General features: G+C 41.9%; 2 protein-coding genes and 1 pseudogene across 2 annotated transcripts; 1 reads left to right on the forward strand and 2 right to left on the reverse strand.

The window, feature by feature from the left end:
• Positions 1–375: 375 nt before the first annotated feature.
• LOC136513379 (uncharacterized) lies at positions 376–8,660 on the reverse strand. Its single transcript, XM_066507388.1, has 12 exons — positions 8,378–8,660; positions 6,912–7,015; positions 6,107–6,193; positions 5,937–6,012; positions 5,764–5,838; positions 5,537–5,590; positions 5,014–5,073; positions 4,814–4,930; positions 1,162–1,256; positions 843–1,045; positions 553–650; positions 376–442 (listed from the first exon to the last, which is right to left on the reverse strand). The coding sequence occupies exons 1-12, from the start codon at positions 8,414–8,416 to the stop codon at positions 386–388; spliced, it is 1,065 nt and encodes a 354-aa protein (XP_066363485.1). The 5' UTR covers positions 8,417–8,660; the 3' UTR covers positions 376–385.
• Positions 8,661–9,476: 816 nt separating this feature from the next.
• On the reverse strand, positions 9,477–17,747 carry LOC136512018 (DNA damage-binding protein 1-like). The gene is made up of 19 exons (XM_066506028.1): positions 17,538–17,747; positions 16,835–16,883; positions 16,695–16,754; positions 16,509–16,600; positions 16,280–16,331; positions 16,042–16,104; positions 15,876–15,925; positions 14,816–14,891; positions 14,476–14,688; positions 14,258–14,364; positions 14,073–14,181; positions 13,752–13,952; positions 13,452–13,667; positions 12,875–12,985; positions 11,980–12,255; positions 11,615–11,889; positions 10,812–11,160; positions 10,380–10,664; positions 9,477–10,290 (listed from the first exon to the last, which is right to left on the reverse strand). Exons 1-19 carry the CDS (start codon positions 17,639–17,641, stop codon positions 9,709–9,711), a joined length of 3,270 nt encoding a protein of 1,089 aa, XP_066362125.1. The 5' UTR covers positions 17,642–17,747; the 3' UTR covers positions 9,477–9,708.
• Positions 17,748–18,041: 294 nt separating this feature from the next.
• Positions 18,042–18,885, forward strand: LOC136511357 (uncharacterized; annotated as a pseudogene).
• Positions 18,886–20,696: the final 1,811 nt, after the last annotated feature.

Below are 20,696 nucleotides of genomic sequence, written 5' to 3' on the forward strand. Positions count from 1 at the left end.
GGGAAACGCGCGAGGCGCGCTGGGCGCGGTCACCGCGCCCCAGGCCGGTTTTCCCCTTCAGCGAGAGTTTGTTAGATCGGGAGAGAAAATAGGGATTTGTTTCTATCTTTGTAACAAGAAAGCCTATATGGCATAGACAGTGAATTAAGGAAAGGATAGCCTGGGATTGAGATTCATTCTCCCCTGGGCCCTCGGGCGTTACTGTTCATCGGCATCTCTGTCAACCTCGCCCCCTCCAAACCCTCAGCTGCAGCACGGCGCCGTCACGCCGCCGTCCTGCCAAGCCGCGGCTCGCCTCCTCCCCTCCATACTTTCTCCGTAGCAAGGCGCGCCGTAACAATATCTCTCTCAAAAATTACCCCATCATATATCCTCATGCATGGTATTAAATAACAGTAAAGTCTAAAAATCCGTAGGCAGCATTAATGCTTCCATCAAATAACTGGAAGGTTAAGAATAATTTATTCAGGAGGAAAAAAATGTCTTAAGCAAACGAAAACTAATCATATATGCTCAAACTAAAAACAAGAGATCCACAGCGTCTGAGCATACCTTCAAACGGTGTTTTCCAAGAGGCGGACGCAAACATCCATAAGTTGTAGGCAAAACATTTTCAGAAGAAGTAATGTCCAGTAACTTCAGCAAGTCACCTAAGATGTGATTACAGGTATACTGGTAAGTCCTCGGAAAGGCAATCAAGCATTTCATATTTTCATTAAACATGCCAGGTGTGCACATGACAAGGAGAATGTGTGTGACAGAAAGCAAGGGTGTAACAAGTGAAAAGCATATAAACAATACAAGTAGCATTAAGTAGAAAGAATCAAGCACATAGCACTCACCTAAACTCTCCAGCATACCATCAACTGTTTCTGGACTGGCTGTGACCAGCGTTCCGTGAGTTAAGTTGCTTCTAAATGCTTGGTATGAGGCTGATGCTTGTCTTTTGGGGTCCAACAGAGATATACACACTGACAATGAATGAACCAGAACAGATTTTGGTCTTGACTCTTCAAGAGCGTGACGAAACAACCTACCAACAAAACTGATACCAGGAACAAGCAAAGAAAAATGAACATAATAATAGCTGACAAAGGAAGCGATATGATGCACAAAAGTTGCATTTTCTGATCGCACAAAAATTAAATGAAAAGGACAAACCTTGGGCTGCATATTTTCGCAGCAAGAGCAGGAGGGGCGCATCGAGTTACGGCGGAAAGGATTTCAGCAGCATTTGCATGCACTTCAGGAGAGTCCTGTTTGATCAAGGCAACATAGATATATGAGCCCTTTACTAGAAATACAACAACAACAACAACAAAGCCTTTAAGTCCCAAACAAATTGGGGTAGGCTAGAGTTGAAACCAAGCAAAAGCAATCAAGGTTCATGCACGTGAATATCTGTTTTTCAAGCACTCCTATCTAAGGTTAAGTCTTTGGCTATATTCCATCTTTTCAAGTCTCCTTTTATTGCCTCTACCCAAGTTAACTTCGGTCTTCCTCTGCCTCTCTTCACGTTATTATCCTGGCTTAGGATTCCACTACGCACCGGTGCCTCTGGAGGTCTCCGTTGGACATGTCCAAACCATCTCAACCGGTGTTGGACAAGTTTTTCTTCAATTGGTGCTACCCCTAATCTATCACGTATATCATCGTTCCGAACTCGATCCCTTTTTGTATGACCGCAAATCCAACGCAACATACGCATTTCCGCGACACTTATCTGTTGAACATGTCGTCTTTTCGTAGGCCAACATTCTGCACCATACAACATAGCAGGTCTAATCGTTGTCCTATAAAACTTACCTTTTAGCTTCTGTGGTACCCTTTTGTCACATAGGACACCAAATGTTTGGCGTCACTTCATCCACCCTGCTTTGATTCTATGGCTAACATCTTCATCAATATCCCCGTCTCTTTGTAGCATTGATCCTAAATATCGAAAGGTATCCTTCCTAGGCACTACTTGACCTTCCAAACTAATATCTTCCTCCTCCCGAGTAGTAGTGCCGAAGTCACATCTTATATACTCAGTTTTAGTTCTACAGAGTCTAAAACCTTTGGACTCCAAAGTCTTCCGCCATAACTCCAGTTTCTGATTCACTCCTGTCCGACTTTCATCAACTAGCACTACATCGTCTGCGAAAAACATACACCAAGGGATGTCCCCTTGTATGTCCCATGTAAGGCAAACAAATAAGGGCTCAAAGCTGACCCTTGATGTAGTCCTATCCTAATCAGGAAGTCATCTGTGTCTCTATCACTTGTTCGAACACTAGTCACAACATTGTTATACATGTCCTTAATGAGCCCGACGTACTTCGTTGGGACTTTATGTTTGTCCAAAGCCCACCACATAACATTCCTTGGTATTTTGTCATAAGCCTTCTCCAAGTCAATAAAACCATGTGTAGGTCCTTCTTCTCCCTATACCGCTCCGTAACTTGTCTTATTAAAAAAAATGCTTCCATGATTGACCTACCAGGCATAAAACCAAATTGGTTCATAAAGACCCGCGTTATTGCTCTCAAGCGATGCTCGATAACTCTCTCACATAGCTTTATAGTATGGCTCATCAACTTAATTTTCCGGTAATTAGTACAACTTTGAATATCCCCTTTATTCTTGTAGATCGGTACCAATATACCTCTCCTCCACTCGTCAGGCATCTTGTTCGATCGAAAAATATGGTTGAACAGCTTGGTTAGCCATACTATAGCTATGTCCCCGAGGCATCTCCACACCTCGATTGGGATACCATGCGGTCCCATCGCCTTACCTCCTTTCATCCTTTTCAACGCCTCTCTGACCTCAGATTCTTGGATTCTCCGCACAAAGCGCCTATTGATGTCATCAAAAGAGTCATCCAACTGAAAGGTTGTGTCCGTATTCTCACCATTGAACAATTTGTCAAAATACTCTTGCCATCGATGTCGGATCTCATCCTCCTTCACCAAGAGATGCTCCCTTTCATCTTTAATGCACTTAACTTGGTTCAAGTCCCTTGTCTTTCTCTCGCGAACCCTAGTCATCCTATAAATGTCCTTCTTTCCTTCCTTCGTACCCAAATGTTGGTAAAGATCCTCGTACGCTCTACCCTTTGCCACATTTACAGCTCGCTTTGCAGTCTTCTTTGCCACCTTGTACTTCTCTATGTTGTCCACACTCCTGTCATGGTACAAGCGTCTATAGCATTCTTTCTTCTCCTTAATAGCCCTTTGGACTTCCTCGTTCCACCCCAAAGTATCTTTAGCCTCGCCTCCACTTCCTTTGGTTACTCCACACACCTCTGAGGCCACCTTCCGGATGTTGGTTGCCATTTTCTCCCACATGTTGTTTATGTCATCTTCTTCCTTCCAAGAGCCCTCTTTGATAACCCTTTCCCTGAATACCTCTGACGTCTCCCCTTTCAGTTTCCACCACTTTGTTCTTTCAATCTTAGCTTGTTTATCCCTACGGGCACGCACCTGAAAACGAAAGTCTACCACCAAAAGCCTATGTTGAGAAACAACACACTCCCCTGGTATCACCTTGCAACCCAAACATACTCGTTTGCCCTTTCTTCTTGCGAGGACAGTCAATCTGACTAGAGTGTTGTCCGCTTTTGAAGGTGTTGGCTATCATCAAGTCAAAAGCTACCGTGAAGTCCAAAACTTCCTCCCCCTCGTGATTCCTACTACCATACCCAAAACCTCCATGAACTGCCTCAAAACCTGCACGTGTAGTACCTACATGCCCATTAAGATCTCCTCCTATAAAAAGTTTCTCACTACTAGGTACAACTCTAATCAGGCCATCTAAGTCTTCCCAGAACTGTCTCTTAACACTCTCGTCGAGGCCTACTTGGAGGGCATACGCACTAATGACATTCAAGACCATATCACCAATGACAAGCTTGACTAAGATAATCCTATCTCCTTGCATTCTCACTCCCACCACACTATTCTTGAGGCTCTTATCAATCAAAATTCCTACTCAATTTCTATTCGCGACTATCCCTGTGTACCAAAGCTTGAAACCTGTATTGTCCACCTCCTTCGCCTTCTGACCCTTCCATTAAGTCTCTTGAACGCATAATATATTTACACGCCTCCTAGTCGCGGTATCAACTAATTCTCTTAACTTAACTGTAAACGACCCTACATTCCAACTAGCTAAATGGATCCTAGTTGGTTCGACTAGATTCCTTACCCTTCGCACCCGTCGCCTCAGATGTGAAGACCCTTGCTCATTTTTCACTACACCCGAGCGCCGATGTAGCGCGCCACTAAGGATGCGATAACCCGATCCTTGCTCACTTGACACCGTGCCCAGATCGCGACACGGCGCGTCACGGGGGTGACGACCCGGCCCTTGCTCATTTAACACCATACCCGGGTTCCGATATGGCGCGTCGCTAAGAGGGTTACGCCCCAACAGTTTTCTTTCAGGTTTCATCTCCATTAGAATGGCTAAATTTAACGTTGGCTCGCCACGCCTATCACAACCCCCCTCCTTTACCAGGGCTTGGGACCTGGTATGTTAAGACAACATAGGCGGAGTAGCCCTTTACTAGAAATATATCCAAAAAAAACATATGAATTCTACTGAGACAACAAACCAACCTCCATAACCACTGCAAGTACAGCATAATAATGACATTTTTTTCGCGAAAACGCAGGAGAGCTGCGGTTCATTATTATTAAGAAGAAAATACAGGACAAGAACCCAAACACCCACACACTCTACACACACCAAAGCTTAATAATGACATGGTTTAGTGCCCAACATATGTCGTATAGCACTATGTTACTGAGTGATCAAGTGTACTTACTGATGAGCTAAATTTATCCACAATCATTTCCAGTACATCTGTGTTCTCTAACCAATGCAATGTATCCGCGAAATTCGAGTATATGGTTTCATCAGCGCCAATCAATCTCATCAACACCTGTTTTACAATCAATTTGATGACCAACACCAACCAAAGGCACTCACCAAACTAGACGGGGACTGAGTTCAATAACTACTTACCTCCATTATTGATGTGATACCAATGAGGTCGACAAGCTGGACAACAATATTTGGATGCTCCTACAAAAAGGTAAAATAAAAAAGATACGTAAACATAAATTGGAATGTACACAAATGACACCATCTTTCCAGCATAGCATCCAAAGACAGTGTGGGCAATGAGCAGAACTGAGATATCACAATCGCAAAGAAAATAAAGGATTCCAATATCAATAGACCATAAGTCATATTCTATGTACCCATACAAAGTCAACAACATAATATATCATGGATGCCTGTCAGTCTGCAAGAGCAAGGCAACAGCATACACAACAAAGGAGAAGCAGGTAAGCACAACAAGACGTACACGAATAAGTTCACTGACATGGGCAAACAATCAATCAGCAATCTTTGGTTGGTAAAACAGAATATGAATGCGCATTCAAAGCAGGCAGAACAGGTCAAGCTCGAGGTTACCTAGCAACACATTGAAAAAAAGGCACAGTAGAACCAATCTACATTTTACAGAACAGATCAGCAATACCTGAACATAATTCATAAGAGAAGCAGTCTTCCGTAGCATCAAACATATAACCACCTAAAAAGATAAATAACCTGGTTGAGCTCCATAATTCATCATAATGCAACAAGAGAAGGGAATTGTGAGGCCCCATGTGACGGTTAGAAGTAAAAGTACATTGCAGAGGTCTTGAAGACAACTTTATCCATGATTAAGAGGTCAGGAATAAGAGGAGACGAGGTGGGGGGTACCTTACTGAAGTAACCAGCTAACAAGGTGCTATGCGGATGGTCAGGTTTTACAAATGAGAAAAGTAAATCCATTAACTGTAACAGAAGGAAGGAGATTGTTAGACAGAACGAAGTTCATAAACTTGTGGAGTAAAATGTTCCAAAGAAATGTGCTAACAAGTGAATATATTTACCTCAACATCCTCTACCAAGGTTCTCAAAATAATGTCAATTTCACAAGTAAAAATCTCACAAGCGATAAATGGAAACCTGCAAGAGGTAGACAAGTGAAGTTTGACAAGGCTAATCAGCAAACTAGTTTAATATATGGCATGGCAATGAACAACAAATATACATAGCATACTTGAAAGACTGTTTCTTCTCTGAATCCTCTGGAACTTCTTCCACAATGTAACGAAGTAACTGCTGCACTTGGGCCTTATCTCGCAAGCTAGATACAAAAATTCAAACATTTTAGGCAGGGAAACAAGCCTACAATAAGGTGGAGTGCAGTTGAAAGCTACGCGGTGTGTTCACACTAATCGCTATATACTGTTATAACATATAAAACTACTACATTTTTCAAGACTGAACACTTATATAACTAAAAAAGGCAGAGTTCAACATAAATAAACACTTAGTTTCACCACGGAGAAAAAAAAAACTCATTTAACAGCAGTTGAAACATCTGAAATAGATGAGAAAATGAAGCAAATTTAATAAATGATGATCAAGCTGAATCTACTATGCAAAAGCTTACAAAATTGGGAAAAGGAGAATGTGTTTAGCCATTCCCTAGAAACTAAAGGAACAAATTCAGCATGCAATGCTGCTAAGCTAATTACATAGCGTAATGGCAGAAGTAAATTGCAAAGCAATCTTGAATGAAATGAAAAGGTTGTATGTGCAGATCAATTGCAATTAGAGCTGTTTCTCAGCTTTGCATGAGAGAACCCCATAGGCAGTTCTGATGCATATAGGAGTTAAGTATGGCTGAAAGGGACAGGTGAATATGGTAAGTACGGCTTTTGCTATCTTACTCGTTCATAAATCATAAATGGACTCCTTTGCCAGTAAACCAGCAATACATGCAAAATTCATAGAGTGATAAAACAAAAGCTTAGACATGCTGAAAACTGTAGCAGCTTGAAAACAGGTAATGGTCTTACAAATTTATGAGTCGAGTATTCAGTGCTTTGCACTCCTGGATGATTTCATCCTCGTCAAGAAGCTCTTCCAACGTAAAGTTCTCCTTGTCCAGAATTGTATCCACCTGGCCAACAGAAAAAGAAAGTTAGGCATGTGGGATGGGGATGTCCAAGTGTATGCTGGTAAATTTTCACAACAGCCTTGAGATGGTAAAAAAAACATAGTAAAGAAATAAGACACACCAATAAACATGCTCAATCCACTAGACAGTTAAGAGTGCTATCTGAACAGAATGAAGTGTTCTGACTCTTTATAAGGGAGGAAGAAATAAATGAACAGTAAGCATACTTGACATGAAATTAATTTCCGACACATGTACAGGAACAGGAAGTCCCATAAATAGTACAACAACAACAACAAAGCCTTTAAGTCCCAAACAAGTTGGGGTAGGCTAGAGTTGAAACCCAACAGAAACAATCAAGGTTCAGGCACGTGAATAGCTGTCTTCCAAGCACTCCTATCTAAGGCTAAGTCTTTGGGTATATTCCATCCTTTCAAGTCTCCTTTTATTGCCTCTACCCAAGTCAACTTCGGTCTTCATCTGCCTCTCTTCACGTTACTATCCTGACTTAGGATTCCACTACGCACCGGTGCATCTGGAGGTCTCCGTTGCACATGTCCAAACCATCTCAACCGGTGTTGGACAAGCTTTTCTTCAATTGGTGCTACCCCTAATCTCTCACGTATATCATCGTTCCGAACTCGATCCCTTCTTGTATGACCGCAAATCCAACGCAACATACGCATTTCCGCGACACTTAGCTGTTGAATATGTCGTCTTTTCCCATAAATAGTAATGCAACAGAAACAGAAAATACGTTCCCAACTGAGACAGTAACAGTGTGCAGAGAGCGAGAGAAAGAATGTTTATTACTTATGAAGCGGAAATGATTGCCAATGGAATCCGCTCAAACTAGCTCCAGCCAGGCTTATCTGATTCCTTCCTTGGGGGAACATCCGCAGAGCGTGTGCATACAGCAGGAACAAAACACGGAACAGGGAAGCTGTTCCAACACCCACCCCGTCCGAGGATTCAGCCGGTCAACAATAAGAAGCCAAAAGGGAGATCAACGGAACCGTTGCTGGTGCTGAACTGCTGATGCCATTTGTCGATCTAGATTTTTCTCTAACTTGTTTTGTTTTGTTTCTTCGGAAAAGCTAGTTTGGTTAATGCCATAAAAGTAAGGGAGTCTATTACAGAAGACAGAGAGCAAAAACGAAATGTGTGCCTCTCTGTCTCGACAGCACAAAGCTACGACGTTACAGCGCGCGGCGGAGGCAGCAGCGAACTCTACGCGCAGCAGGCGTGGCTCTAGAGCAGAGCAGCGTGCGTCGATCCGGCTGGCGAGGCGACACCCTCCCTCCTTCCCAACAGAAGGGAAGAGCGAGAGGCACAGCACAAGAGGCAAGAGAGGAGTGTACTCACGGGCGAGGCCGCGGAGAGGCCGGTCATGCGCCAGAACATGGCGGCGAGGCGGCGGATCCCGTACCAGATCTAGGGTTTGGGCGCCTGGGGCGGGACAGGGCGAAGCGGCGGCGAGTCCGAGCCCCCCGCGATCGGCGGGGTGGCAGAGGTTGCGGCGGTGGACCGGACAGCGGGATGGCGAGGCGTGGGTGCCCCGTGCGCCCGTGCGGGAGGGAGAGAAAGAGAGACAGGAGCGCCAAGCGCGAGGCTCGGCTTTGGGCGGGGTGGGGGGAGACCGAGAGAGCGACAGACGGGGGAGGGTGTGGTTATGGTGGGTCGGCGGCTTGCTCGATCTGGTGGTGGCTGTGGCTGTGGCTGTGGCTGTGGCTGTCGCATTAGCGCAGTGCTGCCCCCCAAACGGGGTTGTGCTCGCAGCGGCAGGTTCAAATCAAAGGGCTGGGCTGCTGCCTGCTGGAGCTAGATGGACCAGGCTGGCCCTGACTGATGACTGGATTGGGCCTGTGACTGGACCACCACCACTACCTTACTTCTACCAGAAAGAAGACAAGACGGCTCTCAACTGCCGTCTCATTCGGTCATCCATACTTAAGAGGGTGTTTGGTTTTTGAGTCTCTCCTAAAATTCATGTCACGTTGAATATTTAAATATTAATAAAAAACATTAAATATAGATTAATTATAAAATCAATTATATAGTTGAATATTTATATACTAATAAGAAGCATTAAATATAGATTAATTACAAAACCAATTATATAGATAAAGACTAACTTACAAGACAAATTTTTTAAGCCTAACTAATCCGTCATTAGCTTATGTTTACTGTAGCATCACGTTGTCAAATCATAGCCTAATTAGACTTAAAAGATTCATCTCGCAAATTAGTCACAAGTTGTACAATTAATTTTATAATTAATCTATATTTAATACTCTATGCATGTGTCTAAATATTTAATGTGACAAAAATTTTAAGAGCTCCTGTAGAAACCAAACATGGCCTTAAGTATCCCATCTGCTCCCCATCTATAACCCATCTACTCCTGACTCGCGTCGGCCCATCGCAGGATCTTTCCATTCAGCATAAATAAACAAAAACAATCTCAACAAACTGGCAGCTCAAAAAGTATTCGGGTCAACCAACAATGCAGGACAGGTATAGGCTACAGCCACGGGCGAACACTTCGCTTGTGCGACCCTCGGCAACTGCGGAGTCAGCTCAGGGAACTGCTACATGCGACTGCAACACTGCTACAGCACAAAACAGATGTTAAAGATAAGATGTACATGCAACAAGTTACAGGCTTACAAGCAAAGCATCTACATATCCATCTACTAGTGAAGCCTCGTCAGCTCTTCCACCCTCTTGGACAGCTCCTCCACGGGGACGCCCATGGCCTTGGACACCTCCTCCATCTTGCTCCGGCTAAGGTCAAGGAACGACTCGATCAGGTCACCGTCAAGGAAGTTCCGAGCCTCCGCTGTCTTCTTGTCGTTATGGAACGACCGCCATTGCTCATGGCTCAGGTTTCCGACGCCCTTTATGTACTTCACAAGAGTCGACTGGAGCTTCTCCAGGAAGACGTATTGGTCATGCGGGAGGGAGGCAATAATGCCAATTACCCCGTTTATTGTGCCAAAGATGACCGTAGGAATCTGCCCTATCTCTGAGTCTGGAAGACGCATCACGAGTGAACCATGGCGGAATCTGTTCACAAACTCCCCAAGATGGTACTCCCCGACGACCTCAAGCCTGGCCCTTTCATCATCTGTGGCTGCATCGCTGTTCTTGCGCACGGTGAATAGATTATAGCCATTCTCCGCCCCAACATAGACTTCATCATCAAGCATCTCAACAGCAGTCATCCAGTTTGCATTGTAATCCCTAGCACGCTCTTCAATCGCGCTTTCTTCATGCTGCCCAAAAGTAAAAACATTAGCAATCAGCCCAACAAAAAAATTACAGATAATGCAATGTGAGTCCAGCAAACAATTAAAAGACCCACCTTATACACCAGCAAGGATATTGATTTCATCAGATCGCCAACCACAATGAAGTCACCACGCGTTTGAGTATACAAGGCAAGTATGTGCCCATGGTGGCCACACTCAGATTGCAGCTCATGTGAACCATCCTCGCGTGACATCCACTTATATAATTGAATCTTCTGGTTGATAGCAGCCAATAATTTCCCATTAAATGCATTCAGCGAATAAACTGATCCTTTGGTTTCTTTCTCCACAATTAATTGCAAGCTTCCATCTTCAACTGCAAATACAAGGATCCGGCCCTACAAGATGCGCCGATTCATAAGCATTTTGTGCACAAGAAATAGATAAGGTTCACAGAGAAATAAAATACAAGCAGCAGTAGATTGAACAAGTATTAAAAGGGAGTTAACTAGTATTAGTAAAACATCATGCTTACAGTATATTACCTTTGTTGGTTCATTTTCTTCAGGTATAACATATGCAGTTCCCACACAGTAATAAACATTATTATCATCCGCAAAGGAACAGCTAATGATGGAGCAGCCATATTCATATTGATCTAGAGGATATACACACAGGGACTCAAAAGTCTGATGATCTAGCAGACGTATTAAATGAGTCTCACTTTCCTCCACACTTTGGTTGCACTTGAAACTGCAAAATGCTAGTGTCCTTGATTGCTCCTGGTGGCAAATGCGGCGTGCTTGTTCATTAAGGGGGATTGTGCGGATATGAAGCTTCTGGATATCATCGATAGTTCCAATTGAAAGCTCACCCTCTTTAGCAATTGCAAGACTGACATTGGAAAAACAAGGGGTGAACTAGAGCAAACTTAAGACAGTGGTACCATTTTCAGACCATAACTCCACAAAGACTAGACCAGTGACACAAATGAAGTACAAGCTCAGAGCATCAAGTAGAATGCAACTAGCAACAATCAAAAAAATAAAACAATTAAATCAAAAGACATAAACAGCAGGCTATAAAACATTTCTTTTCCCTAATTTGACTGTTAATGATAAGATTTATAAGTACATAAGAATTAAAAGGAGATTGCTTCACAGAGTCAAGAAATTAAGGTCTACCAACACAATACATGAACTGACAAAGATAAGATGGTTACGCAAAATGGCTTGTGAAAACATTTCGGCCAAATTGATAGACGATCCCAATTCCCAAGTACATACAGGAGGTACTTGACTCAAAGATTAAGTAATTCCATTGCACAAAATCTAGAGAGGGAACAAACCTGTCTGGAAAAGCGGCTGTATTGAAAGGGCACATATGATTAACCTCTTTCAAATTGACATTGCTATAGAGAAGCTTCTTATTGCTGCTATAGATGACAGTTGGCCTATCTGACGAAGCAAACACGTGGGTGGTACCCTTTGATGAGAAGGTACGAAGGCTGATGGGTTGGGTCCCGAGGGTAACCTTCTTTCTATCAGTCAGTTCACCTGTACGTGCATTCAGCAGAAAACTGAACAGGTTACCATCCCCAAGAGCACAAAGCAAATACGAAACCTGAAAAAGAAAAAAAGAACATGTATATGTTACTTGAAGTAGCCATTCTTGTTTTTTTATGAGCTTAGAAAAGCTTTTTCAAGAGCATACCCCCTCCAAGGTGCACAGCAGAACAGACCGAGGAACAATTTCTCCACCCAAATTTTCCTTCCTTATTAATTCAAGATCTGGAAGTGAAAATATTCTAACACTTATATCTGTCCACATCCCAACAGCAGCTAGGGAACTATACTGTGGATTCTCCCCAATTGGGTTCAAATCAAGACAAGAAATCTCATGTTCTAGCTGCGCATGCTTCACTTCAACAAGTTTAGCATCCCTAATTTCCAGGTAAACAAGATGGCCACCACCAGTTGCCAACAGAACCTGCAACACATGTGAAATTAAAAAATAGTATGAGAAAATAAATAGCATTGGCATCCAATCATTCAAATCCATTTGTACTTAGAACATTCAAGAAAGATGTGTCTGGATTAATGGTTGCTGATGATAAAAATGTCTGCACAAAATCACAGCAATAGGTAACGGTGACACTGTAATTCTGGATTATAATAACTACACAAAGTTACAATGCTCCATTTGGCTGCCAGCCTACTCAAAATGCACAGGTACCTTTAGATTATGATTGCATGTACACAAAAAGTCTTTTGATAACCTCGCTATGTTTGTTGTTTATGACACCCGCCCCTTAACTCCTCTCCTGGGTTTATGTTGGATAAAAGAAGACCTGGATGCACGTCAACATGTGCATCGACAACAAGGCAAAAGGGTACTACAACCCCCAAAGTTTGTATTACTACACATCTAATGATCAGATCATATTTGGTAATTACCTACTAGGGAAATATAACAGGGCAATATTACTAAAATGACAGGAAAGTTTTAGGTTTCAAAAAAAGAGTAATTGGTTGTCTCATTGAAACGTGGGATGTCCCCAACCAAAATTTCTAAAGAGCGACAGGAGGCAGTCCAAAAGGAAAAGCACCTGACTGGCATTAGCTGAAGCAACATTGACTGAGAATCCTGCTGGTGCATTCCATTGATCCACTAGCTCCCGAGAGGTACAACTGACTAACCGAACAGAATTAGCAGTAACCTGTCATTCAAAACAACAGGTAAAACATTGATATAGTTGATTAAAATGACTCATATCACATAACTGCTAAAATGATGAAAAATGAACTGACAGGAAACTAATCTATCAAACATACACAAAAAAGGAGCTTTCTTCAAATACCCACTACATTTTTTATATCCACTAACACAGGGCATTTTGAATTGAATAGGCAGACGTCAAAATGTACAAAAAGGGGAAACAACTAGTCAAATTAAATGCATGTTTAGCGTACAAAAGCTGCATCAGTACATCTTTATTCAAATTACTTATAGGATGGTGTTGATTTTGTAGCAACTGATAATATATTGCAAGAGAAATGGCTAAAATCTACTTTCTAAAACTTTTCCCTTACTACATTAGTGGACAGAGGTAATAATAGTTTGCTAGCCGCTAGTGTGCTAAATGCAAGAAAGGGTATTGACGGAATGGTCATTAGAACAGGCACCTGTATAAGAAGATCATTGATCGCATTCTGGCAAAACAGGGTTTGAGTTTGTGCATCAAATCCCTCTATCTCAGTCTCTTCTAGTTCATCTTCCATGTTCATCGCCAAGAATCGTGTCTCACTTATAAAGCTCACGACAAGGTACATGTCATATGGATCATTGAACGAAGATTTCAATGACCATAATCCCTTTATGCCTTGGAGTTCTACCGAAGCCTAATCAAGCAGGAGAGGGGGAAATAACAACTCAAAACTTCTCCAAATTAAGAAGTTGGCAATAATAAACTGCCATAAAAATACCTGCTCATTAATCCCTATACCATTCCGAACCACCCGAAGGGAACCATCTTTAAATGCCCCAGAACAAGTGACCACCTGACCTTGACCCTGCCTATCAAGGTCAACCACGCAAAAGTCCACAATCGGTCCAAGATTAACATACCGTTCAAGAATTTCAACAAATGAACCGCTTGCATCAGCTTGGAGGTTCAGCTTCACCAGCTGTCAGAAAAATAGAATGTTTATGAGACATGTTCCAAAGAACAATATAAAGAGGGCATGGATTTTTCCTTTTTACATCTAACATGGAGAAATGGAAGGGCAAACAAGCATTTGACCTACCTGTGAATCGCCAAACTGTGAACCAACATAAACAACGCCATTATCGAGATATGAAATCGATGATGCAATCGAAGTCTCTCCAAGGTATTCAATTTTCAAACCAGTAACCCTAAAATGACAAAAGGTGAAACAGAAAAATCGTTAGCAAGAGCCTTTCTGTTTCAAAATAATGCACAAGCTGTTACCTTTCTCGTTCATGGGTAAGGACAAGTAAATGCAGAATTCCAGTATTATCACCAAGTAAATATCGAGAACCATCTGGGTCAACCCGTCCATAAGCTCTAATGATGGACTGCCAAAAATTCAGAAATCAAGGAGAAAAGAATTAGAGTGTAGACATGATACCTACCAACATGAAGTTGGCACCACAAAGAAAATTAAAGAGATCTAGGCAAGAGATTACTTGTTTTATTGGTATTGCTTTAAATGTAGAATTGGCATTGCAGTAAACTATTTGCTCCTCGCCAATTATTATCACACCACCAAGTGGAGCTGGTACTGGTATTAACAAACCAGCACCATTGTCTACATTATTCTGGGACCAAGGACCCTCAACAAAATCTTTGTCCTTCAGTGCAACTTCATAAGTCTTAACATGCCTCACGTCTTTATTATCCTGAAGTGTAAAACAGAAGATGCAAATCACATAAACAAAAGCAACTATCACAAGTCATAACAAAATGCAGTTCAATTGTTCAAAACTCTTCTAGCAAAGGAGAGGTCATAAAGAAGTTTAAACAAACCTGGTAGAGGACAACAATAGTAGGTTTAACACAACCATGCAGAAATTTGATGTCCAGTACTTGAAGTTCTTCCAGTCTAACAGAAGAAAATACAAACTGTAAGATAGTCTGAATAACATAACATTAACTATTAGACAATATACTCAAAATATCAAAGTTCATCTCGATAAAGTTAATCACCATTAGTGAAAAATCAAGATTTGTGAAGAACTTTCCAAATGACTGAATGAGTAAATGTAGCTAGCATATCTATCTGTAGATGGCATGAGATAAATGCAAGAACATCAGTATGCTCTCGTGATGCAATAAGAAGCTACTGGCTTCTCGATTGACAATCAAGCGAAGAGACAGTAATAAAGTGTCATCAAGTTGTCCGATTAATCACGATTAGTCGTCCTAGTCGGTATCCTGGACTCAACTAGGGGCTACGACTCAATTAGGCCGATTATTTTTCTGGTCGTCCGATTAGTCGTCGACTAATCACAATTAGTCGGACGACCAAAAATAGAATGGAATTGTTGGGCAGCTTAAGACATGGGCTGCATCTGGGATGTCTTAGGTCACTTGGGCTCATGTTTTTCAGCCCAATTTGCAAACCTACATGCAGCCACCACCCTAGAGTTATCTTCATGCTCGATTTGTACTCTAGAACATATATATATATTAGTATATATTTGGTATATTAGTCCTAATTTATATAGGACTAGGACCAATCAGGGCCGATTAGTCACCCTGGTCGACGATTAATCGCGACTAGTCGCCTGGTCAGTCCCATGGCAACTAGGATCGACTAGACAACTTGATAACATTGATAACCACATGAATTCTATGATAATGATAAATGGATAATAAATAGAAGAATGGAGAAACCTAAGCGATGTGCACATTAAGGTTATCTCTAACTAAACTGTAAAGAGTGCCAAAAAAAAAATCCACCAATTGACAGAAATATGAGTGTGCACACATGCTCCGATATTTATTGTTGTTACTACATACATTTCCAGATCACATGAATATTTTTCAGCAAATAAATAACAGTTAGAAATTTCAACACTCATACCTGATATTGAAAGCTTCTTTCAGCTGCCCTTTGTTGTCAAATGGTATAACCTGCCAAGCAAGGATAGCAAAGGAAATAAGAGGTGTGTATTGGATATGCAGAGTGCATCTTTATAATGAGATAAAGTCTGAATTCATAAACCTAATGAAGCAGACAATATGTTTACCTTAAATAAGCCATCATAGAGATGAAGGCCAATGAGTCTGCAGTCAGGGTCGATGATTCCAATCTACACAACAAATAAAAGGCCACCCATTAGTATTACCGTTACAGGTAAAATATTGCTCTCTATTCGCGCAAAACCCTGTAAAATGATGGATAATTAAAATTTCAAATTGAAGGAAAATTTTCATAACATTCTAAGGTGACAAATGTAGGGGGTTGAAACTGAAAAAGATCTGCACCTGTCCATTGTCAGTAGGGCGGCCAATGCGATCAGAAACATCACCCATGGCTCTACATATTACAAATAAACCATTATTTTTCATACAAAATAGGGACGCCGGTGTTTCAAATTTCAATCAACAAATATTACTGAGTGACAATATCCTTTCCTACAGACAACATTAAGTGGGACTTGCAACATAAATCCATGCTTTATAAAGAAAAAAGGCGGGAGAGTAAGTGTCCAACCTGGTAATTAGCTCTGATTTTTCTGCGTCCCATTGCAGAACACAGAATTTGTACCTCTCCGTAGCAATGAAAAGAAAATCCTGAGTCTCATTCTGAGGATAAGACACAAACAGAAAATCCATTTATAAAAATACATCACAAATACAAATAAAGTATCTCAGATGGATGAACTGAAAACTAGCTTACATGAGGCCGGAAGAGCTCAATCGTTGCAATTCTTCCATATATAGGTACGTCAAGCATCGGCTGGTAGGCAAACAAAATCGTTATGGTATTATGCAGAAGATTGTAGCGATACTACGCTGACAGTTCTATAAATGACTAACCTGAAGGCCCTGAGGGGTAAGCAAATGGATCTCGATCCGGGTACATTTCCTGAAAGGTTGATGCATGTGTGCCTTAGTAAAGGATTGTACAGACAATTGAACTGGCAACGGACAAAAAAGAAATCCTAGCTCTGTCGTTGCAAGTATTTCTAGGCAGCAATTTCACCACAAACGCCTCAACATGTATATAGAATATGGTTGCTACATCTGATGTTCCTGTCTATCGCTTGATGAGCTACGAATTGCACATACAGAGAGACTCACGCCAGCCTATGTGCCACTTTGTATTAGCTCAACTGTTGAACACCCTAGTAGGTAATGCCAAATTGCAAGGTAGGGTTTTACTGTGCTAGTCTCAGATTCTGCATAACTAGTGGTACAAAAAAACAATTGGCCCTCCGGGATCAATCAAAAAATAAGAATATGGAGGGAATTAGACGCGTTTCATTTCCCTGTATCATCCCGAGCAGAAATAAATCCGCAACAACCAAGACGACATAGGAGAAATCACGCATTCCTGAGTGGTCCAGCTGAGGGCAAACCCTAGGCCGCGCCCCACCTCCGTCCCAAAACCCTAGGAGACTCCGCAAAGCGCCCAATCTCAAGGGCTTGAGCATTTGGGAGCAGAGCGCCGAGTTAGATCGTACGCCGAGAGGGAGAAGACGGGGAAGGAGGGGAGTGGGGGATTAGCTAGCGCGCTTACGCGATAATGAGATTGAGCTGGTTGGGGCTGGTGAAGTTGCCGACGCAGGAGTGGCTGACGCTGGTGGGCTTGTGCGCCGTGACGACGTAGTTCCACACGCTCATCTCCGCAGCCGCCGCCGCCGCCGCCGGGGAGCAGTGGGCCCTGGAAGGTGAGGGAAGGAGGTGGAGGTGGTGGCGGTGAAGGTGAAGGTGACACGGAGGGAGGGAGGAGGGACGAGCTGGACTCCTTTCTATAGGACTGCTGCGGTGCAGATTAGGCCAGCGGCCTAATAGGCCCAGTTATCTTGCTGTTGGACCGGGCCTTTTAAACGTCGTTCAAACTTGGAATCGATCAAATTCACGATCGGAGGCAGGTCAAAAGCTCCTTAAAAATCACTCTTTTTTTTTCTAATCATCGAAGTAAAGACACGGACGCTTTTACACACATATATATCATATATCATAATTTATATGTTAACTATCATACATTTTTCCATTTGTATTCAATTGGATGTAAACAATTATGTTTTATGAAATCTTCAGAAAGAAACTAATGGTAGATAGCATGTGCAATTTTGTGTACTACTTTACCATTATATAGTACAAAAAAAACTCTGTTTATATTGCTCTTCCTCTTTCATTATCAGAAACATTGTGATTTTGATAGATGCAGTTCCTTTTAGTTTCTTCCAGACCTAACATGTAATCTCTGAATTTTTGCAGAATGACATGTTTAATCACGTGTTTAGAGAGTGCAATGAGCACAACTCGCTGTTTCAATCCATTGTATTCTATTATAATATTGACCATCTTGATCCAACATTTCCCCGATTGATAGCCAATTTTCTAATGCATAGTTTACTGACTTAGGCCTGGCTTATGACAGGAAAATGGTGGAGCGAAGCTTAGACATCAGAATAACTAGAATCGAGATCACTATGGCGTGCATCTATCCACCATCTTTCCATGTTCCATAACAAAAGATGCCTTATGGCTTACATGTACAAACCTAAAAGTTTACATATGAGCTTACTTTTTGTTTTTTTGTGAATCTGTTTTATGTTGATTGAACATGCTTTGATTTTGTGTGTACTTCCTCACGACATACAAGAAAAGCTCTATTTCTCAAAGAAAGAGTTCATATCATAGATGGATATAGATTTAACAGTGGCATGATGTTTTTGTATTTCTTATACGATTTCCTAGGGATGAGATTGAAACTTCTCTTATACCTTTAATCACGGGACATGATTTCTCCCAAGGATCCTTACATTCAGGTTCGGGTGCATGAGGACATTGGCGAAGTACCTCTTGGTGACCATTCCGTATCATTGGCCAAGAGCACAATCCATTTCCTAAGGGCATGAGCAACGCGAGCTAATGCTCTGTGGTGGTATAAAGAAAGAGAGATGCCATTTAGACTAACAAACAACCAAAGGCAGTCAATCCTACAACGCAAGTCACATAAGGTGTTGAGTCCATGGAGCCCACCATTATGCCATTGTCTTTCCATGGCCATCACGATTCGTTGCATCGACTGAATGTGGCCCCTCAAAAAAGCTAGATGTTCTTCGTCACAACACATACCAGTAACTCTCATTGTCTTTTATCAGAGCAAACCATTGTTTGTACATATCTCTGACGTCCTGCAGAGCCACTATGCTCTGCATAACATTGCCACTATGTCTACATGAATGCTGGGGCAACACTCCATGTTGGTGTGTTGGGAAAGCCCTAAGGCACCAAGATGCAAAACTATTCATAACAAAGGTTTGCTATCTATTTCCTTGTGAACTCCTAGCATTATTTCTTCTGGTAATAATATGATATTGAACTTAATATACGGTCTTATGAATAGTTTCTAGAATGGGGATCATATTTGAATATATGATATACTATAGGGATGGATTCCTTACATTTTTTATCTTGTTGTAGTGTTTCATAATGGCCAGAGCTTACTACCTTGTAGACATGATAACCAAGGTACATGTGACGTTTTTCCTATACCAGGGTGATTCTAGCTAGTTGTATCTCTTAATAACAACTCTTTAGTGATAAGTTTATTCATTGTATAAGCAGACTTGCTCAAAATTCATTGTATCTATCGGTGGCTGAGCTAAAAAAAGTTGGGGTGACTTTGACTAAGCAGCTCAACCAAGGCATGTGGATCAATTTACGCAACATTCATGTATTGAAACCATACAAATTATGGTAAAAAGATGGATGAGCGAGGGTACTTGAGTGAAGATTAAGATGTTACCTCAAATTTATAGAATGAACTGATAGATCTTGGGATGACACATCGCCCTCATCCAAATCTGGCTGTTGCCAGAGCTATTATCCCACACCACTTCTAGGGACTTCCATGGCCACAGCCATATCCAATGTCGATTGCTCTTGCTACTCATGATCCCTCAATCAAGCGCTCTCATGACCCTCTGTAAGGTCCTAATGGCTAGAGGGGGTGAATAGCCTAATAAAAATTTCTACAACAATACTTAGCAAACCGGTTAGATAATTATGAGACGAAGCAAGTGTTGCGCTAGCCTACTAAAAATGTAAGCCACCTACCATAATTCTAGTTTATATAGTTTCTATCCACACAATAGCTATGTCACTACACTAAGTTAGTGTGCTCTCAAAAGCTAACTAATGAGCCACACTAACCAAATTAACAAGCTCTCACAACTAGCTACACTAAAGAGCTTGACAACTAGTTTGTGGTAATGTAAAGAGAGAGAGCAAGATAGTTATACCGTCGTATCGAGGAGTGAACCAATCAATCACAAGAATTAATATCAATGAAGACCAATCACCTCGGAATCAAATGATGAACACAATGATTTTTTACCGAGGTTCACTTGCTTGCCGGCAAGCTACTCCTCGTTGTGGTGATTCACTCACTTGGAGGTTCACGCGCTAATTAGCATCACATGCCAAACCCTCAATAGGGTGCCGCACAACCAACACAAGATGAGGATCACATAAGCCACGAGCAATCCACTAGAGTACCTTTTGGATCTCTATCGGGAAAAGGTCAAGAACCCCTCACAATCACCACGATCAAAGCCAGAGACAATCACCAACCCCCGCTCGATGATCCTCGCTGCTCCAATCCATCTAGGTGATGGCAACCACCAAGAGTAACAAGCGAACCCCACAGCGAAACACGAACACC

This window comes from Miscanthus floridulus, chromosome 16, assembly GCF_019320115.1.
Source record: "Miscanthus floridulus cultivar M001 chromosome 16, ASM1932011v1, whole genome shotgun sequence".
NCBI classification, from domain to species: domain Eukaryota; kingdom Viridiplantae; phylum Streptophyta; class Magnoliopsida; order Poales; family Poaceae; genus Miscanthus; species Miscanthus floridulus.